At 39.8% G+C, this 21,994-nt stretch overlaps 1 protein-coding gene across 4 annotated transcripts; it reads left to right on the forward strand.

Annotated features, from left to right (window-relative positions):
- Window positions 1-3,579: 3,579 nt before the first annotated feature.
- On the forward strand, window positions 3,580-17,143 carry LOC122000864 (AP-3 complex subunit mu-like). 4 transcript variants are annotated; one of them, XR_006117235.1, is made up of 10 exons: window positions 3,580-3,720; window positions 3,862-3,964; window positions 4,150-4,260; window positions 5,021-5,110; window positions 7,590-7,837; window positions 15,788-15,997; window positions 16,091-16,298; window positions 16,539-16,610; window positions 16,684-16,772; window positions 16,872-17,143. XR_006117235.1 is itself a non-coding variant. In XM_042555346.1 (9 exons), exons 1-9 carry the CDS (start codon window positions 3,686-3,688, stop codon window positions 16,902-16,904), a joined length of 1,272 nt encoding a protein of 423 aa, XP_042411280.1. In that variant the 5' UTR covers window positions 3,580-3,685; the 3' UTR covers window positions 16,905-17,143. The 4 variants fall into 4 exon arrangements, 3 of the variants coding, with proteins under 3 accessions (XP_042411280.1, XP_042411278.1, XP_042411279.1); XM_042555346.1 differs by having other exon boundaries at window positions 16,539-16,772; XM_042555344.1 differs by having other exon boundaries at window positions 16,539-16,772; window positions 16,849-16,960.
- Window positions 17,144-21,994: the final 4,851 nt, after the last annotated feature.

Below are 21,994 nucleotides of genomic sequence, written 5' to 3' on the forward strand. Positions count from 1 at the left end.
GGTGCAATGACAGAAGTTACCACCATGTCTTTAGGGGAAGGGACTCTTTAAAGACATGAAAAATTACTTTTCATGAACCTTGGAAGGTGGTTAACCTTCTTTAAAGAAAATACTCATGTATGAGCTTTTGAACTTGAAATGGGGAGTGGATATCCTCATTATTTCAAGTGGGAACTCAAGTGGTTAGATAATGCTCAAGGTTGGGTATTTGTCTACATTGAGGGAGAAGTTAAGGATAAATGAAGGGTATGGGACCTTCATTATCGTGTTGATCACAACGGGTGATGTTGTGAACAATGATGAGTAACTCTTCAGGGGAAGAGTCGTCAACAAATGGATTTGTTGATGTGTACCCAAAATTGGGGCATGGGTTGATGTGTGCCCAAAGATGGGTTGATATGTGCCAATAGGGGGAGAATGAAAGGACCTATGAATGGGTGTAAGTTAGGCTTTCATTACCTAGAGGGAGTGTGCCCTCGTAGGGGGAGAATGAAGAGCTTAATTTATATGTTCATTACCTAGTGGCATGAAGATTGAGGCTATAGGATTAGCCTAACTTACATGTGGTATTGTAAGTGTTATTGTGGTATTGTCAAACATCAAAAAGGGAGAGATTGTTGGTGCAATATCCCTCAGGTCAAGGTTGACCTGGGTGACCAAGCTGAGTCTTGGTTTGAGTTTAGATGTTTGACAATAAGAGATTGATTGAAGAAGAGTCAAGTAGGTCAAGGTTGACCGGATACTTGACAGGGAAGTCCTGGTGAGTGAAGCCAGGTGAAAGCCCTAGTGAGTGAAGCTAGGCAGAAGGAAAACCCTAGTGAGTGAAGCTAGGTGAAAGTCCTGGTGAGTGAAGCCAGGTGAAAGCCCTAGTGAGTGAAGCTAGGCAGATGGAAAACCCTAGTGAGTGAAGCTAGGTGAAAGTCCTGGTGAGTGAAGCCAGGTGAAAGCCCTAGTGAGTGAAGCTAGGCAGATGGAAAACCCTAGTGAGTGAAGCTAGGTGAAAGTCCTGGTGAGTGAAGCCAGGCAAGGGAAAATCCAGATGGATCAAGGATGATCGGACATCTGGTGTTGGGAAGTCCAAGTAGGTCAAAGGATTGACTGGATACTTGGCACGAGGAAATACAGATAGGTCAAAGGGATTGACCAGACATCTGATGGAAGTCCAAGTAGGTCAAGGGAGTGACCAGATGCTAGGCATGATGTACGAACAGGTCAAGGTTGACCGGATGTTGGTTTGAGAGGCTTGGAACTTGGTTTTAGGCAAAAACCAAGTGTTGGATCGATCAGTGGATCGATCCAGGAGCTGGATCGATCAGTGGATTGATCCAGGCTTATCCAGTGAATCGATCGGGACGATGCTGCTTCGCGCGATAAGCGCTGAATCGATCCGTGGATCGATCCAGGCGTTACTCCAGAGCACAGAGGCGCTCTGGATCGATCCGTGGATCGATCCGAAGCCTCCCCGATCGATTAGGAACATTCGAATCGATCGGGATCTGACCGTTAGCGTCGATAAAGGCCGCAGGCGCACGATTCCTTCGGCATCTCTTCGCAGATTCATCTCAGATCTCTCACCAGCTTCTCCACAGCACTCGCCAGCTCGTGACGGTTCTTGAAGGTTCTTGGAAGCTCTCCGAGTCAAGAGGCGGATCAAAGGCAAGAAGAGAAGCTAGGGTTAGGGTTTTCTGCATTCATTGTAAGCTTTGTGCTTGTATTTTGTTTCCCTTTCCTTCTTCTTGTACCGAGAGTCTTGTAGGGCTTCTCCGCTCTCGGTAGTTACCGAAAAGGAGTGTTTCATAGTGGAGGGTGCGTGCGTGGTGTGGATCCTTGGATTAGTCACCTCCTTTGGAGGTGGATACCAAGTAAAATCCTAGTGTTAGCGTGGGTGTATTTGTTTCTGTATTTTCCGCTGCATATTCTTGAAGAAACAATCAACGCCAAGCAACGCCGAGCAACGAGCACGCGAAGAGCTATTCCCCCCCCCCCCCCCTCTAGCTACTTTTGGTCCTAACAGCCACGTCGTCCTAGGAGGATCCTTGCTCTCTATCTGCTCGGCCTTGTTCCTTTGAAGGAGTATGGAGCAACACCTGATGAAAGGAGATCGGCGCATCACCATATGTGCCAGTCGGTTTCTTGTTTTGCCCCCGAACGGATACATTTTCCGCTCGGTCTCTATAGCCAGCCTGTTGTTCTGCTACTGATGTCGCGGGTTCATTTACTTGGTGCTCAGCCATTGCATGTTGTTATTGCTCCACCATCTTAGTAGCCCGGGCTTGTACCAGCATGTCCAACTCCTCCTTTGTCAGTGTCACAATCGTGAGTCGTTCATTGTCTTCCATCTCCACATCTCGGATATATGTTAACTTCCCACAGATAACGCCAATATGATGTTGTCCGAAAATGGTGAAGACAACTAGCTGGGGATGTGGCTCAGCGGTTGACCTTGCGAAAACTCCGCTCTAATATGTAAAACCAAGAACGTTAGTACCGGGCCAGGGAAGGGGTCCCAGTGTTGGCCCTCTGACGCTCAAATCAGTCACTAGAATAGTAGAAAGGCAGTAAAGAATTGTAGCAACAACAGGAGCTCTAGCAAAGATAACGCATATCTTTTCCGGTGCATGGACCCCCCTTTATATAGTGCTCCATAGCAAATGTGCATGTTTATCAAGGCACGTGTACGTTTTCCTAACTGTCCATTAAAAGGACATACCAGGAAGGAAAGTGTTTCTGACACCTTTCCTTAACAGGGCGTGCAAATCTATAATATAATAGTAGAAACTTCCATCATACGATTTGTTTGTTGATCATGCCTTGCTGTCAACGACATCAACTCCCAAAACAATACAATGAGCTAAGCAAGAGGTCCCATTGTTGGGCTGAGCGAGGAGCCACTGGGTCGGGATTCCCCACGGATATCGATTTCAACTATTCTTCTCCACGGTCGCTCGACTCTGTAGGTAGTTGCAGTCCAGTTGGACTAGCCTTTGCAGGGTCGTCACAGTTGAGCCTATGATATCCACTCTATAGTCGACTGAATCGGATGAATGATTTGCCCAAGCAAGCCTCCCGGCTGAACGGACCCTTTAGGCCTGCCCGGCTCGTTGCTGTCCGCTTGGCCAACTTTGATGATCAAGCGATTCCTTGCCTTTAACCTCCATATTAGCTACTGTTCCCACCTTTGACTCATCAATTATAATTTCTAAATTGAAGCAAATAATCTTTAATTATATTTCATTCTTCGTAACCTTTATTATATGATTACTCGATTGACTTGTGACAGGTCCCTTCAGAATTGTATAATAGTATGCATTTGAATATATCTCTTTCCATACCTTTTGCCATACTGTATCTTGTGATCATCTATTATTTTCGATTTAAAATTATTATTTTTATTTACTACTCTAATACTCCTGAATACTAATCTTAAATGACATATCGCACCATCGCAGGAAACAAAATTATGCAACAATGAAGTTATGCTGGGTGACCGGCCTGCGCGTCGCCCAGCGTTTTTTTTGTTTTTGTTTTTACCTGCGGTTAAGTATTTTGCTAATAGTGTTTAGAGTGTTTAGGGCCTTGGCCGGCCCATTAAAACTCAAAACGACGCTTAAATTTCTTCTCCCCGGCGTCGCTTCTGCGAATCTGTTTCATCTCGAGTTTTGGATATCAGGATTGTAGATTGAAGATGCTTCAGTGTATATTTTTCCTTTCGGACACCGGGTAATCTTCCCTTTATCTCTACTGTTGACCTCTGATTAAGATGCCCTAGCTATGTTTTTGCCGAGTGGCTACTCGTCCGTCGTTCCAATTTCCACATGACCTTGAGTTGGAGGCTGATCTCGCGCAGTTGGATCGTTGCAGGGAGGTCATGCTCGAGAAGCAGATGGCCGGGCACCGCGTGGATCGCTCCATTTGCGCTTGGTTCTGGGACTACGTCCTCTCCCAAGGCGGCGATCCCTCGATGGTAAAGCAAAACCTGAACCATAATAAAGACCGGTCAAAAATGTTTAACGTTGCATTGGCTGCCAACTGGTTTTCAGTTTGGATTAAGCTCTGTGGTTACTGCAATGCAAAACAGTTTTTTTTTTCCTTATGTTTTCCTTACGATTTCCTTGTTGCTCTTGCACATATATTTCTGTGATGAACTAGATTCTGCCCGTGATTGCATCTCCAACACATTACCTCTTTCAACTCTTTCGAGATGGGATCATCTTTTTGGCGTGTACTCAGGTCGAAATGCCTCCACTAATGGGTATCGAGGTGCGTATCTCTTTCAACTAGATGAATCACCCATAGTATCGCATAAAGGCAGATTACAATTTTATGTGGTTCTAAGACAGATTCTTACAAATTTCATAAGTGTTATTTCCCTCTTTTGACCTATATGTCAATCTTCCTTGACATGTCTCGATTAAGTTAGGCAGGTATTGACTTGAATGAGTTAAGGCATTGTTCTCGTTGAAAGAGATATATTTCTGAAAAGAGAAAGTTCAAGACTTTTTTATGCCTATAAAATGGTATAATCCCAAAGTAAGAAAATCTGCATATGTTTTATGACTGCAAGAGTTGATGAAGGTAGTACTTTGTTTGGAATTTTGACTCTCAGTTCTTTTTGATTTTAAGGTTGATTTTTCTAGCCTAAGAACTATTTATTTCACTTCATGTGAACCTATGGCCCAGCTGCATGTTAATTTTATGTGTCACATTGTCTTTTGAGATCTTATCAATTAAAATAAGCTTCCATCTGCAAATTGGATATTTGTAGAATATTCATAAAGGAAAAAATATTAGTAACTTTATTTCAATCACAAACATCAAAAATCTTCTATATGAACTTTTTTACCTTGAAAAGATAGTTTTTGTATGCTTACTAGATAAATGACTTTAATTCTGGTAGTATATTTATATTAAATATCTCGGTTTAATTTTTTTTACCGTGCTCCATATTGTGTACTAAGTATGATGCTCTATTTGAGAACAGCTATTGGGGTAACCTTTTTTTTTTCTTTCACTTTTGCAGTTCCTTTGCCGAGTGGCAGATGTTTTGACTGATTATCTAGGAGGATTAAATGAGGATGTGATTAAGGATAATTTTGTAATTGTTTATGAGGTATGTTGCCTGAGTTCCTTTTATAGACAACTATGGTATCAGTCCTATATTTCATTATAGCTTCTCTTCATATAGCAAAAAACTCTTCTATGGTTCAAAATAGTAAGATAACCTTCACAAGTTGTATGCAAATTTCAGTTAACCAATTTACGGTTAACTGGCAATATTGGTCGTTTGGTATACCAGGTTAAGGGTTGACTGGAAGTTGAAACTAACCATTGCACAAAGCAATTAAAGGTGTTTTTTTGCTTGGTTATGTGCTCCCATGGATAAATGGATACGTATGTATGTAAACTCTGAAAACCATGGAAACCTGCTTCCAACACTTTTAGATACCTTGGATCAAAGTAATAGATATTCTTAAAGGATATTTTAATTTATACTTGAATTTTTCATCCTACATAGGGATGTAAGTGAACCAAGCGTTCGTGAACAAGCTTGTTGTTCGGCTTGGTAAGAGCTTGTTTATGTTCGTTCAATATACATAAGATTAATTAAACAAACAAGCTTGAACAGCTCGTTAAGCTAAACAAACAAGCTTGAACACATATGTGTTCAGCTCGTTAACGTTCGTAAACAATGTTCGTGAACAATGTTCACGAAGCATATTCATTAATAAAACTCTTTTTAATATGCTAAATAAATAATAAAATAAATAAATAAATTTAAATTATCAAGCTCAATAATCAATCAAACAACTAAAAATTTCAAACAATCAAACAATTTTGAATTGAGAGCTTGATAACATCTAAACGAACCAAGATCAAGCCAAGCTTGAGTTGAGAGCTTGATAAAATCTAAATGAACCAAGCTCAAGCCAAGCTTCAAACAAGCTCAAGCTCATAAAAATTAAACTAAGCCAAGCTTGAACACTCATTTCAAAAGCTTGGTTCATTTTAAGCTCGGCTCGGCTTGGTTACCTTATCAAACAAGCTTGAACACCCCAAAGCTCAGCTCGGCTTGGCTTGTTTACAACCCTAATCCTACATACTTCTTTGAATTGTTTTCTTGAGTTCTTTGCTTCTATAAGACATTGTATTGTCAAGAGACAGAATATCTTCATTAAGCCAACTTTCCAAAGTTTTTTTTAAAGTAATCTTAGATGCAAAATCAATTACATCATTTATACATTAAACTTGCTTGTCTAACTTGCTTGTCTTGACCTTAATCCTTGATTTGATTATCATTAGAAGTTAACATTGAGCAATTTATTTAGGAATGCAAGCACTTCAAGCATTAAAGAAAATTGTATGCATTATTACTTATTCTCTCTTGAATTGCTTGCCTGTTCTTTTTCCCTCTTGTGCGTGGGTGATAAGCCAAGTGTTATGCATTCACTGGTAGATAAATTGTGAGAAGTAGTGGCTTATTTCTTGAGTGATTTAGTTTTTGGATGGGCCTGGACTCAATTATCGTATTACTCCCTGCATAACCTAGGTGGGGAACTTTTAGGAGGGAAGACTTAAATGTGAACAAGGACTTAGGATACTTTGAGTGCCAACACAGTAACACACTAACAAATTATAAACTGTACAACAACAATTAAGTTTTATGCCACTAGGTGGGGTCGGCTATATGGATCCTTTTAATTGAGCTCTATCTCCTACTATATCATCGTTTATACTTAAATAAATTTTATCTTATTTTATTATTACTAACAAAGTCTTTTTTGGTCTTCCTCTTCCTCGTTTGATATGCATGTTTGTCATAGTTTCACATTGCCTAACTGGAACATTTATTGGTCGTCTAGTACATGCCCATATCATCTTAAACGTGTCTCTCGGAGTTTTCCCGCAATAGATATAACTCCGACTTTCTTTCTAATACTCTCATTTCTTATTTTGTCCATCCTCGTATGTCCACACATCCACAACATTCTCATCCCTGTAACTCTCATATTCTGCTCATGTGCTCGAGTCATAGCCCAACATTTAACTCCATATAACATAGCAGGTCTAACTGTAATTTTGTAGAACTTTCCTTTAAGTTTTAGAGGTACTTTACGATACAATTAATAAAATTGGCTTGTCTGAAATCCTAGCAAAAATAAAAATCCTTAAAACAGAAATTGGATTTAACTTTCATTAATGAAAAAAAAAAAGTGTATGTTAAATCCTTTGATTGCTGAATTTAATAGTAAACTACCAGATATCTGCATCCATTTTATCATAGCTTTAATTTTCAGGCCAAGGTGGAATTTTTTAATAACATTTTTGAAGATAAATCTGCTTTCAAGTTGGTTTTCCTAATTTTTTTTGTTCAGTATATTTTTCCGACTACATATGATCAAACTTCTAATTGTATAGTTCATTTGGTTTTTGAACATGTAACATCTAATCAACGGCATCAGTTTAAATAATGCAACAGAATGTTGCACTTTAGCATTAATTTGTTCTGCAACCAAAAGCTACTCAACTTATCGAACAAAATAATCTTTATTAGTTGAGATAAAATAATGAGGTATATACTATTATTTCAGATTCTGGATGAAATGATGGATAATGGTATTCCTCTAACGACAGAACCGAATATCCTGAGGGAGATGATAACCCCACCAAATATTGTTAGCAAAATGTTGAGCATTGTGACTGGTAAAAATTCCAATGTCAGTGCTAATCTTCCTGATGCTACAGCATCTTGTATCCCATGGAGGAAAACTAACCCGAAGCACTCTAGTAATGAAGTCTATGTCAACCTTGTTGAGGAGATGGATGCAGTCTTTAACAGGTTCTTATGCAGAATTCATTTCCCTACTGTTCTTCATTATTTTGCACTTGTTATGTTGTCAGCATGTTACTGCTAACTGCTAATCTCTGTCTGAGAGACATCTTTATTCATAAGTTACTTACATGTCTTTCCCTTTGACCTTAACTCATAGGTTAATAACTATTTCATTCTAGAATCTAGATGCTTAAGTGTAGCTTGTTTGGTATATGAGACAAGCTCATTAGCAACTCTGAACTATTAGTTATTGAAGTTTTCTATTTGTAGGAGAAAATATATTTTTTAAATTCTTGGAGATTCTCAAGTTGTTATCTTTCTGAAAGTCTTTTGGTTCATCTCTTTTATTAGACACAAAAGTGGTCTTTGTACTAATAGTGGACACTATGCCATTTGTCTATGTTTTACTTGACATGCTCATAAACTCTCCATATCCATGTCACAGTAATATATTTGCACGTTCTAGTTGTTGGTGCAACATCCCTCAGGTCAAGGTTGACCTAGTTGACCAAGCTTGAGTCTTGGTTTGGGTTTCGATGTTTGACAATGCAAGGTTGATTGAAGAAGAGTCAAGTAGGTCAAGGATGACCGGATACTTGACTGGGAAGTCCTAACTGGGATGTTAGGCAGGAGGAAAATCCTGGTGAGTGAAGCCAGGTGAAAGACCTAGTGAGTGAAGCTAGGCAATTGGGAAGTCCTAGTGAGTGAAGCTAGGCAGGAGAAAAATCCTGGTGAGTGAAGCCAGGTGAAAGACCTAGTGAGTGAAGCTAGGCAATTGGGAAGTCCTAGTGAGTGAAGCTAGGCAGGAGAAAAATCCTGGTGAGTGAAGCCAGGTGAAAGACCTAGTGAGTGAAGCTAGGCAATTGGGAAAGTCTTGGTGAGTGAAGCGGGGCAGAGAAATCCTGGGTCAAGGTTGATCAGACATCCGGTGAGAGTCCAAGTAGGTCGAAGAGATTGACTACTTGGCACGAGAAAGAAAAGTCCAAGTAGGTCGAGGGACCGGATACTTAGCAAGAAGAGAAAAGTCCAAGTGGGTCGAAGGATTGACCGGACACTTGGTGAGAGAGTCCTAGCCGGTCAAGGTGCCGGATGCTAGGTCTTATGTACCAACAAGTCGTGGTTGACTAGATGTTGGTTTAGGGGCTTTGGACTTGGTTTTGGGCAAAACCAAGGTTTGGATTGATCCGTGGATTCAGCAGATTTGGATTGATCCGTGGATTGATCCAGCCGACGGATTGATCCGTGGATTGATCCGAAGCCTATTGATCCAGCAGGTTTGGATCGATCCGTGGATCGATCCGATCTGGATCGATCGGTGGATCGATCCGGAAGATTGGATCGATCCGCCGATCGATCCGGTGAGTCCTCGCGAAGCTCTGATCGATCCGTGGATCGATCAGAGTCCCAATCGATCGATGGATCGATTGGGACGCTCTTTCGCCAAGTGCCGGATCGATCCGTGGATCGATCCGGTGAGTGCACGAGGCGCTCCGGATCGATCCGTGGATCGATCAAAGGCCTCTATCGAAGAGCAATCCAATCGATTGGGATTCGACCGTTGGCGTCGTTTATAGCTGTTGGCGTGCGATTCCTTCAGAACTTCACCGATTGATTCAGATCATCACAGCTCCTCCCAGCTCTCTAAGCTCCTCACCTCTTGAAGGTTCTTGGAGGTTCATCCAAGTCGAGGCGAGTTGCAACGAGAAGAAGAAGAAGCTAGGGTTTTTTCTGCATCTCTTGTAAGCTTTTGCTTATTCTTTACTACCCTTTCTTCTACTTGTATTGAGAGTCTTGTAGGGCTTCTCCGCCTTCGGTAGTTACCGAGAAGGGGTGTTTATTAGTGGAGCTGTGTGTGTGCGTGGATCCTTGGACTAGTCACCTGTAGTGAGGTGGATCCCAAGTAAAATCCTATTGTTAGCATCGTTGAAGGTTGTTTCTTTGTATTCCGCATCACTTTGAAGAAACAAGCAACGAACCACAAGCTATTCACCCCTCTAGCTACTTTTCGGTCCTAACAAGTGGTATCGAGCAAGGATGTTTCGAAGGGTCAAGCGTATCAAGAAAAGCTAGAGGGTGAAGAAGTTGAGCAAATTCTTGAGTTCAAGACTTTATCAAGCTCGACTTCAAGATGCGATTCCAAGATGGGCTTGGATTTGACAAAGGTGGCTCCATACACTTCTACGAGTTTCGATTCTTGGAAATCAAGAATCGAAAATTTTCTTATGATGGAGATAGAACAATGGTTTGCTCTAATGGAAGGTTTCAAGGCTCCAAGAAATTCAAAGGGCAAAGTTCTAAAGAAAAGCAAATGGAGCCCGGAGCAAGTCCAAAGGTGCGAGGCCAATGACAAAGTGACCAAGCTTTTGGTCAATTTATTGCCAAACACCATCCTTCTCGAATTGGAGAGTTTGAAGATGCGAAGGAGCTATGGAGCAAATTGGCCAAGCTTCATGAAGAGATCCCTCCACTGTACAAGAGCTGAAGAATCCAGAGGGTGACTCTTTGGAGCAAGACCAAGAGGAGGACTCCGAGGTTGAGAGATGCTCAACCTCCCAAGAAGAGGAAATCGAAGCTTCATCCTCGAGGAATGCAACGAAGGGAACAAGGAGGGAGCATACTCCTTTTTCATGTTCGAGATGATGAAGCCTCCACCTCTAGGATTGAGGGGAGCATCATGACACCGGATCGAGAAGAAGGAGAAGCTTCTACATCCGGGTCAGTGAAGAAGAAGAAGATGGTGCCACCTCCAAATTCAAGAAATAGCAAATGGAGGAGCAAGTGCCATCCCTACACAAGAAGGTATAAATGTTTCAATTAAAATAAAAATCATATAATATGTTTTGAGTGTAGGAAAGTGGGCACTACAAGAGCAAGTGTCCGACTTGGCGAGAAGAAGGGTCAGTGACGAAAAGGCAAGGAGAAGCAGGAGACCGTTCGAACGAAAGAAGGCGAGGCGTATCGTATGCTTCTCTTGCAATCAAAGGCATAGGAGTCAATGCCTCGAGGGGAAGAAGATGGTCGAGGCTCAGGAGGCATTAGAGGGGGAGCCTCAAGGTAAAGAAGAAGGTAACATTTATCGAGCCTACTCCTTTACATTATGGTAAAAGCATGATAGTTCTAATTTTATCATTTTAATGCGATTTACCATAAGAATAGGAAGCATGAGGGCTTTAAGGAAAAGCATGTGGCCCTACATGCCAAAACTACTACACCTAAGGCTAGGAATGTAGGTAAAAGTCTAGGCAAGAACTCTAAGGATTGTAGCTACAAGCCTAGAAACAAAAATGCTCATGAACTTAATGGAAAACCAAAAACTAAGGACTTAGTGATGGAAAATCAAGTCTTGAGGTCAAGACTTGATAAAATGGAAAAGACCCTAAAAAGGATGGAAAATATCCTATTAGGGCAAAATGAGCATAACCTAGGTTTAGGGGTACAAAAGTCATCCAATGGCCATAGAGGTTTGGGATACAAACCAAAGGCTAAGAAGGATATGCCCTCTTACCATAGAGTTCCATATAGTTATGGAACAAACCCTAAGTCTAGAGGTCAAGTCCAAGATACAAGGGAAGATATCCCTAGAAGTATCTTTGCAACCAAAGTGACTAAGACTTCTAAGAAGTCTAAGAAAGTCACTAACAAGGTCACAAGAGAGGCTATCCCTAGAGTTGACCTAGAAAATGTGACCAAGGCTTCTAAGAAGCTCAACAAGGTCATTAGGAAGGTATCTAGGGAAGTTATCCCTAGTGAGTACCTAGAGCATCCAAGGAGCACCAATAGGTGTTGGGTTCCTAGGAGCATCTTCTCTACCCCATAGATGGGTTAGAGAGTGTCAACTCCGATTAGAAGGGTAGTTAACCCAACTTTGAGGAAATTGACACTCAAGGAGCATTTTCAAGGTTTTTGTTAACCTTTGAAAATGAAATGGAATTATTATTTACTCCTTGAAAGAGTAAAATGTGCCTAATGGTGGAAAATTGATTTTATCTTAAAAGGACAAATTGGGAAAATCTAGAGATACCAAGTTGGGATTTTGGTATTCTCTTAGAAATTTTAAGGCACTCCGGGCCTTGATTTATGTGATTACTCTTGAGGAAAAATGGAATATGCCAACATTTGAGGATAAGCTTAATTTCAATTGACATAAATTAATCAAGAGAATTAGAAATGCCCATTTAGGTTTTGGCACTCTCTTGAAGCACTTTGGGCAATCTAGGATTTAAGTTTTAGGATTAGCTAAGATTAACGATACTTAGATAGGTAATCTAGGTATATTTTATTTATGCTAAACCTTGCCATGATTGTTTGCTCATAATATGCCATGACATCATATTTTATCTTATTTGTATTTTGCATTCATGACTTATCATGAAAAATACAAAAATACCATGTCATGCCATACATACATCATGTAGTTATAGGATATTTTCTTTTGAAAATTATTTCCTTTTGATGTATGCCATAATTAATCATGCATTAAGTTTAATTCCTTGTAAATAAAGGACAAATGGCATTTAACAACACTTATTAACAAGTGACATCCTAGGTGGATGTCTAATATCTCTAAAATGCCTAGATAGATATGCATGATCCCTAGATTAGGGCAAAACCAAAATCTACATCTCACAAAGACTATAAGGTGACTTGTATGTGTTTTAGTGCACATTAGATACAAGTGAGATGTTAGGATGATGAACAAAGCTCAAGATGTTGATTTAGTGCATTCTTTTGAATTTTTAGGTTCATCAAAACACATAGTTATGTGTTTTCCCATCATTGGGAAAGCTAATGTACAAGTCATGTGCATTAAGCCCAAGGAACATGGTGGGATATTGGTTTTGAAAATGTTTTTAAAATAATTTTGGAAAACCTTGGTGAAGGCTATCTTTTGATAGTAATCACCATTGAATAGTTAGACACAAACTTGAAGAAAACACTAAAGTTTTTGCAAGTTCTCAAGTTTGTGTCAATCTTTGAAAATATGATGTATTTTCATAGAAAACTATTTTTCCATGATAAATTATACCCTAAATAATGTCTACACAAATTTTCACAATTTTATAGAATTTTCTAGGGGTTTCGAAATTGCTGAAATTGAATTTCAGCAATTTCAGACCTCAATCGATCGGTGGATCGATTGGGGCCTCAATCGATCGCCGATCGATTGAAAAGGCATTCTCGCGACGAGCTTGCTGGATCGATCAGCCGATCGATCCAGAAGAACTGAATCGATCGGTGGATCGATTCAGAAAGGTTCAATCGATTGGAACCCAACTCCAATCGATCCAAGTTGCTGATTTTGGCTGGGAAAGCCTGATTTCAGCATCCTTAAACCTAATTTAGTCTAGATAACCTTTCCAAACCCCTAAAAATACATGTGTATACATAGAAGGGTGTTTTCATGTGAAAACAAGGATGGATTGGTTAAGGAAGGCTAAGTTGAAGTTTAGGTTGAGGTTTGTTTCAAATTTTGAATATTTGAACCTCAAAACTTCTAAAATTGGGTTTCCTAAAGTTTTAGGGATTCCAAGTCATTGTTGGTGCAATGACAGAAGTTACCACCATGTCTTTAGGGGGAGGGACTCTTTAAAGACATGAAAATTATTTTTCATGAACCTTGGAAGGTGGTCAACCTTCCGTTAAGAACATGCTCGAGGTTGAGCGTTTGAACTTTAAGGGGGTGTGGATATCCTCATTGTTCAAGTGGCTTCAAGTGGATAATGCTCAAGGATGGGCATTTGCCTACATTGGGGGAGAATGTAGGGTTAAGGTTAATGAAGGGTATGGGACCTTCATTATCGTGTTGGTCACAACGAGTGAAGTTGTGAACAACGATGAGCAACTCTTCAGGGGGAGAGTTTTCAACAATGGGGCATTTGTTGAAGAGTGCCCAAAATTGAGGCACGGGTTGATGTGTGCTCAAAGATGGTTTGATGTGTGCCAATAGGGGAAGAATGAAAGGGAGTAAGTTAGGCTTTCATTACCTAGAGGGAGTTTGCCCTCTTAGGGGGAGAATGAAGGGCTTAACTTATGTATTCATTACCTAGTGGCATGAAGAAGGTTTAGGCTATGGGATTAGCCTAACTTACATGTGGTATTGTAAGTGATAGTGTTGGTATTGTCAAACATCAAAAAGGGGGAGATTGTTGGTGCAACATCCCTCAGGTCAAGGTTGACCTAGTTGACCAAGCTTGAGTCTTGGTTTGGGTTTCGATGTTTGACAATGCAAGGTTGATTGAAGAAGAGTCAAGTAGGTCGAGGATGACCGGATACTTGACTGGGAAGTCCTAACTGGGATGTTAGGCAGGAGGAAAATCCTGGTGAGTGAAGCCGGTGAAAGACCTAGTGAGTAGGCAATTGGGAAGTCCTAGTGAGTGAAGCTAGGCGGGAGAAAAATCGGTGAGTGAAGCCGGTGAAAGACCTAGTGAGTGAAGCTAGGCAATTGGGAAGTCCTGGTGAGTGAAGCTAGGCGGGAGAAAAATCGGTGAGTGAAGCCGGTGAAAGACCTAGTGAGTGAAGCTAGGCAATTGGGAAAGTCTTGGTGAGTGAAGCCGGGCGAGAGAAATCATGGGTCGAGGTTGATCGGACATCTGGTGAGAGTCCAAGTAGGTCAAAGGATTGACCGGATACTTGCACGAGAAAGAAAGTCCAAGTAGGTCGGAGGATGACCGGATACTTGGCAAGAAGAGAAAAGTCCAAGTGGGTCAAAGGGATTGACCAGACACTTGGTGAGAGAGTCCTAGCTGGTCAAGGGTGACCGGATGCTAGGTCTTATGTACCAACAAGTCATGGTTGACTAGATGTTGGTTTAGGGGGCTTTGGACTTGGTTTTGGGCAAAAACCAAGGTTTGGATTGATCCGTGGATTGATCCAGCAGGTTTGGATTGATCCGTAGATTGATCCAGCAGGTTTGGATTGATCCGTGGATTGATCCAGCAGGTTTGGATTGATCCGTGGATTGATCCAGCAGGTTTGGATTGATCCGTGGATCGATCCAGAAGATCTGGATCGATCAGTGGATTGATCCAGAAGATTTGGATCGATCCGCTGATCGATCCGGTGAGTCCCCGCGAACAGAACCCCTCTAGATCGATCCGTGGATCGATCCAGAGGTCCCAATCGATCAGTGGATCGATTGGGACGCTGCTGCTTCGCGCGATAAGCGCTGGATCGATCCGTGGATCGATCCAGGCATGTTTCCAGAGCACAGAGGCGCTCTGGATCGATCCGTGGATCGATCCAAAGCCTCCCCTATCGATTGGGAGCAATCCAATCGATTGGGATTCGACCGTTGGCGTCGTTTATAGCTGTTGGCGTGCGATTCCTTCGGCAGAACTTCACCGATTGATTCCAGATTCATCACAGCTCCTCCCCAGCACTCTCTAAGCTCCTCACCGCCAGTTCTTGAAGGTTCTTGGAGGTTCATCCAAGTCAAGAGGCGAGTTGCAACGAGAAGAAGAAGAAGCTAGGGTTTTTACTGCATCTCTTGTAAGCTTTTGCTTATTCTTTACTACCCTTTCTTCTACTTGTATTGAGAGTCTTGTAGGGCTTCTCCGCCTTCGGTAGTTACCGAAAAGGAGTGTTTATTAGTGGAGGTGTGTGTGTGTGCGTGGATCCTTGGACTAGTCACCTCTTGTGAGGTGGATACCAAGTAAAATCCTATTGTTAGCATTGTTGTAGTTTGTTTCTTTGTATTCCGCTGCGCATCACTTTGAAGAAACAAGCAACGAAGCACGACGAGCACACGCGAAGCTATTCACCCCCCCTCTAGCTATTTTTCGGTCCTAACACTAGTAACAATGTTTACAAAATCACTGTTACTGCATAGGTTTTCTACACCTCAGCAAGCTTGCAAGTGATATTCCATCTTAGAAATTTGTAACTAAAAGTTTGAAGTCTTCATTCCAGATTATGATAACAGTGAGCAAATTTTAATTGTTCCAATTGCATCTTCAGGGATGGGATTCTGGTGAAATGTGAGATATACGGTGAAGTTCAAGTAAATTCTCATCTTCCAGGTCTTCCTGATTTGACTTTGTCATTTTCAAACCCTTCAATCTTGTATGACATAAGATTCCATCCATGTGTCCGTTTTCGCCCTTGGGAATCAGATCAAATCCTTTCTTTTGTGCCGCCTGATGGGGAATTTAGGCTGATGAGTTACAGGTTCATATTTTTTGGTTTTGTAGGGATGCATTAAATAAACTTCTCTCCCTTGTTACTTTTGTATATCAATTCTAGTGCTTTGTCTTTGGTCAGAGTTAAAAAACTAAAGAACACGCCAATCTATGTGAAGCCGCAGTTGACTTCCGATGCAGGAAATTGCCGTGTTAATGTTTTGGTAGGCATACGCAACGATCCTGGAAAAGCAATTGATTCTATAACAGTGAAATTTCAGCTGCCACTTTGTGTTGCATCAGCAAACTTAACTCCAAATCATGGCACAGTGAACATTCTAGCGGACAAGGTGAGTATATGTTTGAATGCAATGAATCCTCAAAGTTAATGATCAGTCTGGTCAGATTAGTTGGAACAATGGATGAAGTTGGTATCTTTAGTGAACTGCCATTCATTATTGCTTAACTTTTTCCTTGGATACACTACACTAGCTCATATGGACGATACATTATAAATCTTCTCACCAATATCCTCATCTGGTGTTTTTCGTCTTTGTTTACGTCACTGTGCTCGCCTTTCTTTCTTGCAGACTTGCTGCTGGTCAATTGGACAAATACCAAAAGACAAATCCCCGTCTCTCTCAGGCAATTTAGTTCTTGAGGTAGGTCTGGACAAATTGCATGTGTTCCCTGTTTTTAGAGTTGGCTTCAGGATCATGGGGGTTGCATTCTCAGGCCTGCAAATACACAAACTAGATGTTAAAAATACACCAAGTGAACCTTATAAAGGCTTTCGAGCACTCACTCGATCTGGAGAATACGAAGTGAGGGCCTGAGATCTTTATTTATTATTCAATGATACTCCCTGTTGGTAATTTCTTGTAACAATTACTGTGCTAGTATATAATAATGATATATTTCAGGATTTTGGGATCAGAGTGCTATGCTTCCTATAACACACCTAAGGAAGTTAACTTCAACCTTTTTATGGTTTAATACTCTTCAGTTTACTCAAACAAATCTCACAATGGTACGATTTTTTTTGGCGACAGACTGCAAGCCACCACATGCTCTTCTATTCGCTACTTTTTCTCAAGGGCGACTACCAAGGTCACCTAACATTGCCTTTGGTTTGGTTTTCAAACTTGTCTTGTAAGTCCACAACTCATCTGAAATTATAGTCTCAATTATTTGATCTTGGATTCAGTTATGAAAACATTGACATCACTAAGAAAACTCTCCTAGTATTTTTAAAAAGTAAATAAGAAAGACATGATATGGAAATAGAAAGGTAGTACCTTCTCCTCCACTACCTCCTAGCCTCCAATATTTTTTTTCTCTTCCTTCCGACTTTTCCTCGCTCTTTTTGTTCATTGTCAATAAAAGAAGCTCACGTTTGTTTGTTTCTATCTTCATTTCTCCTTCCGTCTCACACTCATTGACCTTAAGCAAGAACCATGTGCCCCTTTTTTTCTCTCTTCTTTAGTTTAGGGACTCGAGAGAACTTTCAACCAAACATCTACAAATAATTAGATTAAGGGCTTATCCTCTTCTCCGCCAATAAGACTGTGGCAAAAGCCAGTTTTAAAGGCGAAAAAGCAATTGCCAACGATCCACTTGTTGCTGCATCATCGCACATATATTCCTGGGCATCATACTCTAATGTGTCCTTTATTTGCCAGACAATCAATTTCAGTTTGTATTTTTGACTGAAAATTATCTCTTTCACATTCTATTCCATAATATTCAAGACAATCTTCCCCTTGGGTATCTCCTAATTCCTTTTTATTTTTAAAAATCATTACCACTTGAAAAATATAGATCTGATGCTTTCGACTGAATGAACATGCATTTTTAATTGTTTTCATAAATCCTTTCCCCTGCTTTACCAAGTTTTTAGCTCTGTATTCCTAAACTAAATTGTTCTTATTCCAATGGCTTTGTTTAGAGATCTTGTTACTCTCAATTTGGAGCTTGAACCTATCCGATCTATTCAAATGGCAATAGCATCTTATCACGTCATCCTCTACTGGAAGGTTTTCCCATTTTAAATAAATAAATTTTATTGTCTTTTCGTTGATCATAGCTATTCTAAGCAGCAACAAGTCACCTCAAGAAAAACATATATAAATATTTATTGAAAATAAGAAATGGAAAAAGTTAGCAATTAACATTTAAGGTAAGCCACTACCCGTGGTATGATTTTTTTTTCTTTTTCAGGCTTTAATATTTGTGGATGACAAAAAGTCATCGGTTGGCCGTCGATTTGTCATCTGAAACCATTACAAGATTAATTACTCGTATAAAGTATTAAAAAAAGTCCAACATTTTATTTAAGTAATACATATGCATGCTAAAGTAGTTTTCAATTCTCAGTCTTAATGACATGAACTCTTGGATTATAAAAAAAAACAAAAATAAAAACACTAATTCAATCCATCGAGATGCCTCAGCACAATCTGAAGCAAATCTTTCCAGAGTCGAGAAGGACAGGATTTAGTGCAAGAGGCTAGACCAATCCATCCATAGATTCTCCTCCAGATTACAACTTGCACTCTTGCAGTTGACAATCTATAATGCGTTGACCTTACTACACGAGCTCCCTGCCACCGGTCCCCGGAAGCATCCACGTACCTTCCTTGTCAACACAAGTACATGACATCAGTAGCAACCATATGCACACACGCCCTGGATAAGGACAGTGTTTGACAACTTGCAAGCGTCCCGGGTTGACCGTATGGCGTATAGCCATGTGTAGACGAGATTGTGGGCAGAAAGTAATGCATGGTAGGCAGCCTGGCAATACACATATTTGTAAATTCACATACACCAGTCGGTGTAATTAATATACAATCAGAAATTAATTACATGAAATAAATTATTAGAGAGACATAGGCTGAAACAGAAAAGGATACTGATTAATCTACAGGTGAGATAAGAAAGGAAATTGGAAAAGAAAGTAGAAGAGAATCCGAAAAATGTTAAAGAGAAATTTGTCGTGTAAAATAGAGGTTTGTATTCCTTAAATAATTATATATGTATTTACATAAATTCTAGATTTTAATATAAAAATAAATAAATTTTGAACTATGGACCTCAATTTTAATTTTAATATTGTATAAAAAGAAAAGAGAATTTTTCAGAAAAAAAAATATCTTAACAGAAATTAAAATCAACAGAATAAAACGATGATATAGACAAATTAGGACCTAGAAATATCAAAATTATCCTAAATATCATAAAAATAAAAATTACTAAAAATAGTAAAGATGCTCCAAAAAAACTAAATGGTGGAATTTCAAATGTAAATTTTGAAATTCCGTATGTATAACCATCGACACAACTTAATTCTGAATCCCGAGTCAAAAGTTATGACCCATTAAAATTTAGGTTGATCATGCATCAGTCACTTCGGGTTGAATAGAACTCGCCCTTAAGTTCATAGTAACCTCATCATCATCCACCAAATAAGGAGTTAAGTGTTTTACATTGAAAACATCAGACGTCTTCAAATAACTAGGAAGACGCAACCTATAAGCATTGTCGTTGATCTTTTGTAGTATCTCATAAGGTCCAATCTTCCAATCTTTGAGCTTGTTATACTCGCCCACAAGAAACGATCTCAAGTTAATACAACCCAAACAAAGTCACCAACATCAAATAGTACCTGATGACGACGATGGTCAACCTAAGTTTTGTACTAAGTGTTATTATCTTGAATAACCTATTTCACTTGCTCATGAATACCCCGAAGATATTCTACCATATCATCTGCTTTAGGACTGAATCGTCCTATATGTGGAACGGGAGTTGAGTCGAGAATCTTATTTGGGTTCCGCCCATAGACAATTTTAAAAGGACTCAAACCTATGATCCTATTTCTCAATCTGTTATAGGCAAACTTTGCTTGAGATAATGTTAAGTCTCACTGCTTCGACTTAGTTCACGTCAAATACTTTAGAAGATTATCCAAACTTCAATTCACCACCTTAGTTTGCCCATCTGTCTGAAGGTTGTAGACACTGCTAAAATTTAATTGTGTTTCCAGTTTTCCTCATAAGCTCTTCCATAAATGGCTAATGAACTTGTTATTACAGTTCGAAGTCATAGAGCGAGGAATGTCATGTAAACGCTAGATCTCCTTAAAGTAAAGATGAACAATCCAGATAACATCCATAGTCTTTTTGCAAGATACAAAATGTGTCATCTTTGAAAATCTGTCAATCACAACTAAAATAGAATTTGAGGTTCGTTAGGTGCGGGGTAGTCCCAATACAAAGTTCATGCTGATGTCAAACCAAGGAGCTTCAAGAATAGGTAAGAGAATATACAAACCTGCATTGGTGAGAGTACCCTTAGACTGTTGACAAACAAAACACTGGTTTACAAAGTGGGTTGCATCACTGGTTAACTTGGGCTAATAAAATTAGCAGAGATAAGAGCCAGTGTCTTCTCATAACTGAATTTTCCTTGATTATGAAGTTCACTTATAATCTATCGTCTTAGTGAACAATCCAGAATGTACAACTACAAGTCATGAAACAAATAGCCATTATGTAGAATAAAATTATGGTGAAGACCATCATGCACCTCCTGAAATATCCTTTTAAATGAAGGGACTGCTGCATACATATCTTTAAAAACCTTAAAATTAGCAACTTTGGTACTCATGGTGGTAAGTAACGAAGAGCGACGACTCAGAGAATCCACTACACAATTTAGGCTCCTAGCTTGATGTCTCAATGTAAAGGTAAACTCCTGTAAACAACACCTATTTAGCATTCAGTTTACTCAGCTTGTGTTGGTCATTGATGTACTTTAAAGTTTTGTGATTAGTGAACACGATGAATTCCCTCTATATAAGTTAGTGTCACCAATACTTCAAGGTAGAATAATCTTCTTGGATTTGGACAGTTTTTCATTGAACAAGACAATTGGACACCTAGATTAGCTCAGAACACCCCCTATCCCAATACCGGATGCATTACAGTTGTCCTCAAAGACTTTGTCAAAATCAGGAAGTGCTAGAGCTGGTACTTTGGTCATCTTCTACTTGACCAGTTAAAAGCTAGCCTCTGTTTATGTAGACCACTTGAAATCATACCCCTTAAGACACTTGGTGATGGGAGTAATCAAAGTAATAAAATTTTTGATGAACCGACGATAGAAAGAGGTCAATCCATGAAAACTTCTAACGTCGTGCAAGGACTTTAGTTGAGGTCACTCCAAAATTGCGTCTACTTCGATTGATCTATCTGAACACCATTAGTAGATATAATAAAGCATAGAAAAGTTACCGAGGTCGCAAAGAAGGAACACTTTCTCTTGTTAACAAATAAACTCTCTATCTTCAGTCTCTCAAAAATAGCACAGAGGTTATTAAAGTGGGATGCTGTCATCAGACTATATATAAGGATGTCATAAAAGTAGACTACCACAAACTATCCTATGAAAGACCATAAGATCTTATGCATAAATCTTATGAATGTGCTGGGAGCATTGTGTTGGTGTAGGGAATACCAAATAATAGCAATTAACCTCTAGGGTTTTGATATTTGACAATATAACAAGGTATGATCAAATTGACTAATGGTTGATCCAAACATTACTTGATGTTTGGAAGTAAGTAAAGTATAATCATGTCAAAGTTGACCAGATGACTAGTAAGAAGAGGTCTAGTCATGACCATATGACGACAGAGGAAGTCCTAATTGAAAGTTAGGCAAGAGAAAGTTTTAATGAGTGAAACTAGACCCTAATAAGTGAAGCAAGGAGGTGAAAGTCTTAGTGAGTGAAGTTGGTCTCTGGTGATTGAAGCCAGAAGGTGAAAGTCCTAGTGAGTGAAATTAGACGGTAAAAATTTTGGTAAGTAAAGTTAGGCAGTGGAAGTTCTAATTAGTGAAGCTAAGCATTGAAGATCCTAAGGAGTAAACCTTATATAGTAAAGTCTTGGATGTCGTCTAAGCATAAAGCCTAGTAGATTGGGTAAACCTATAGGAGTGTGGTTTGATCCTAAGGGATTGACCTTTAGATGGTAGACTTGGAG

The sequence above is a fragment of the Zingiber officinale genome, chromosome 7A, assembly GCF_018446385.1.
Source record: "Zingiber officinale cultivar Zhangliang chromosome 7A, Zo_v1.1, whole genome shotgun sequence".
NCBI classification, from domain to species: Eukaryota; Viridiplantae; Streptophyta; class Magnoliopsida; order Zingiberales; family Zingiberaceae; genus Zingiber; species Zingiber officinale.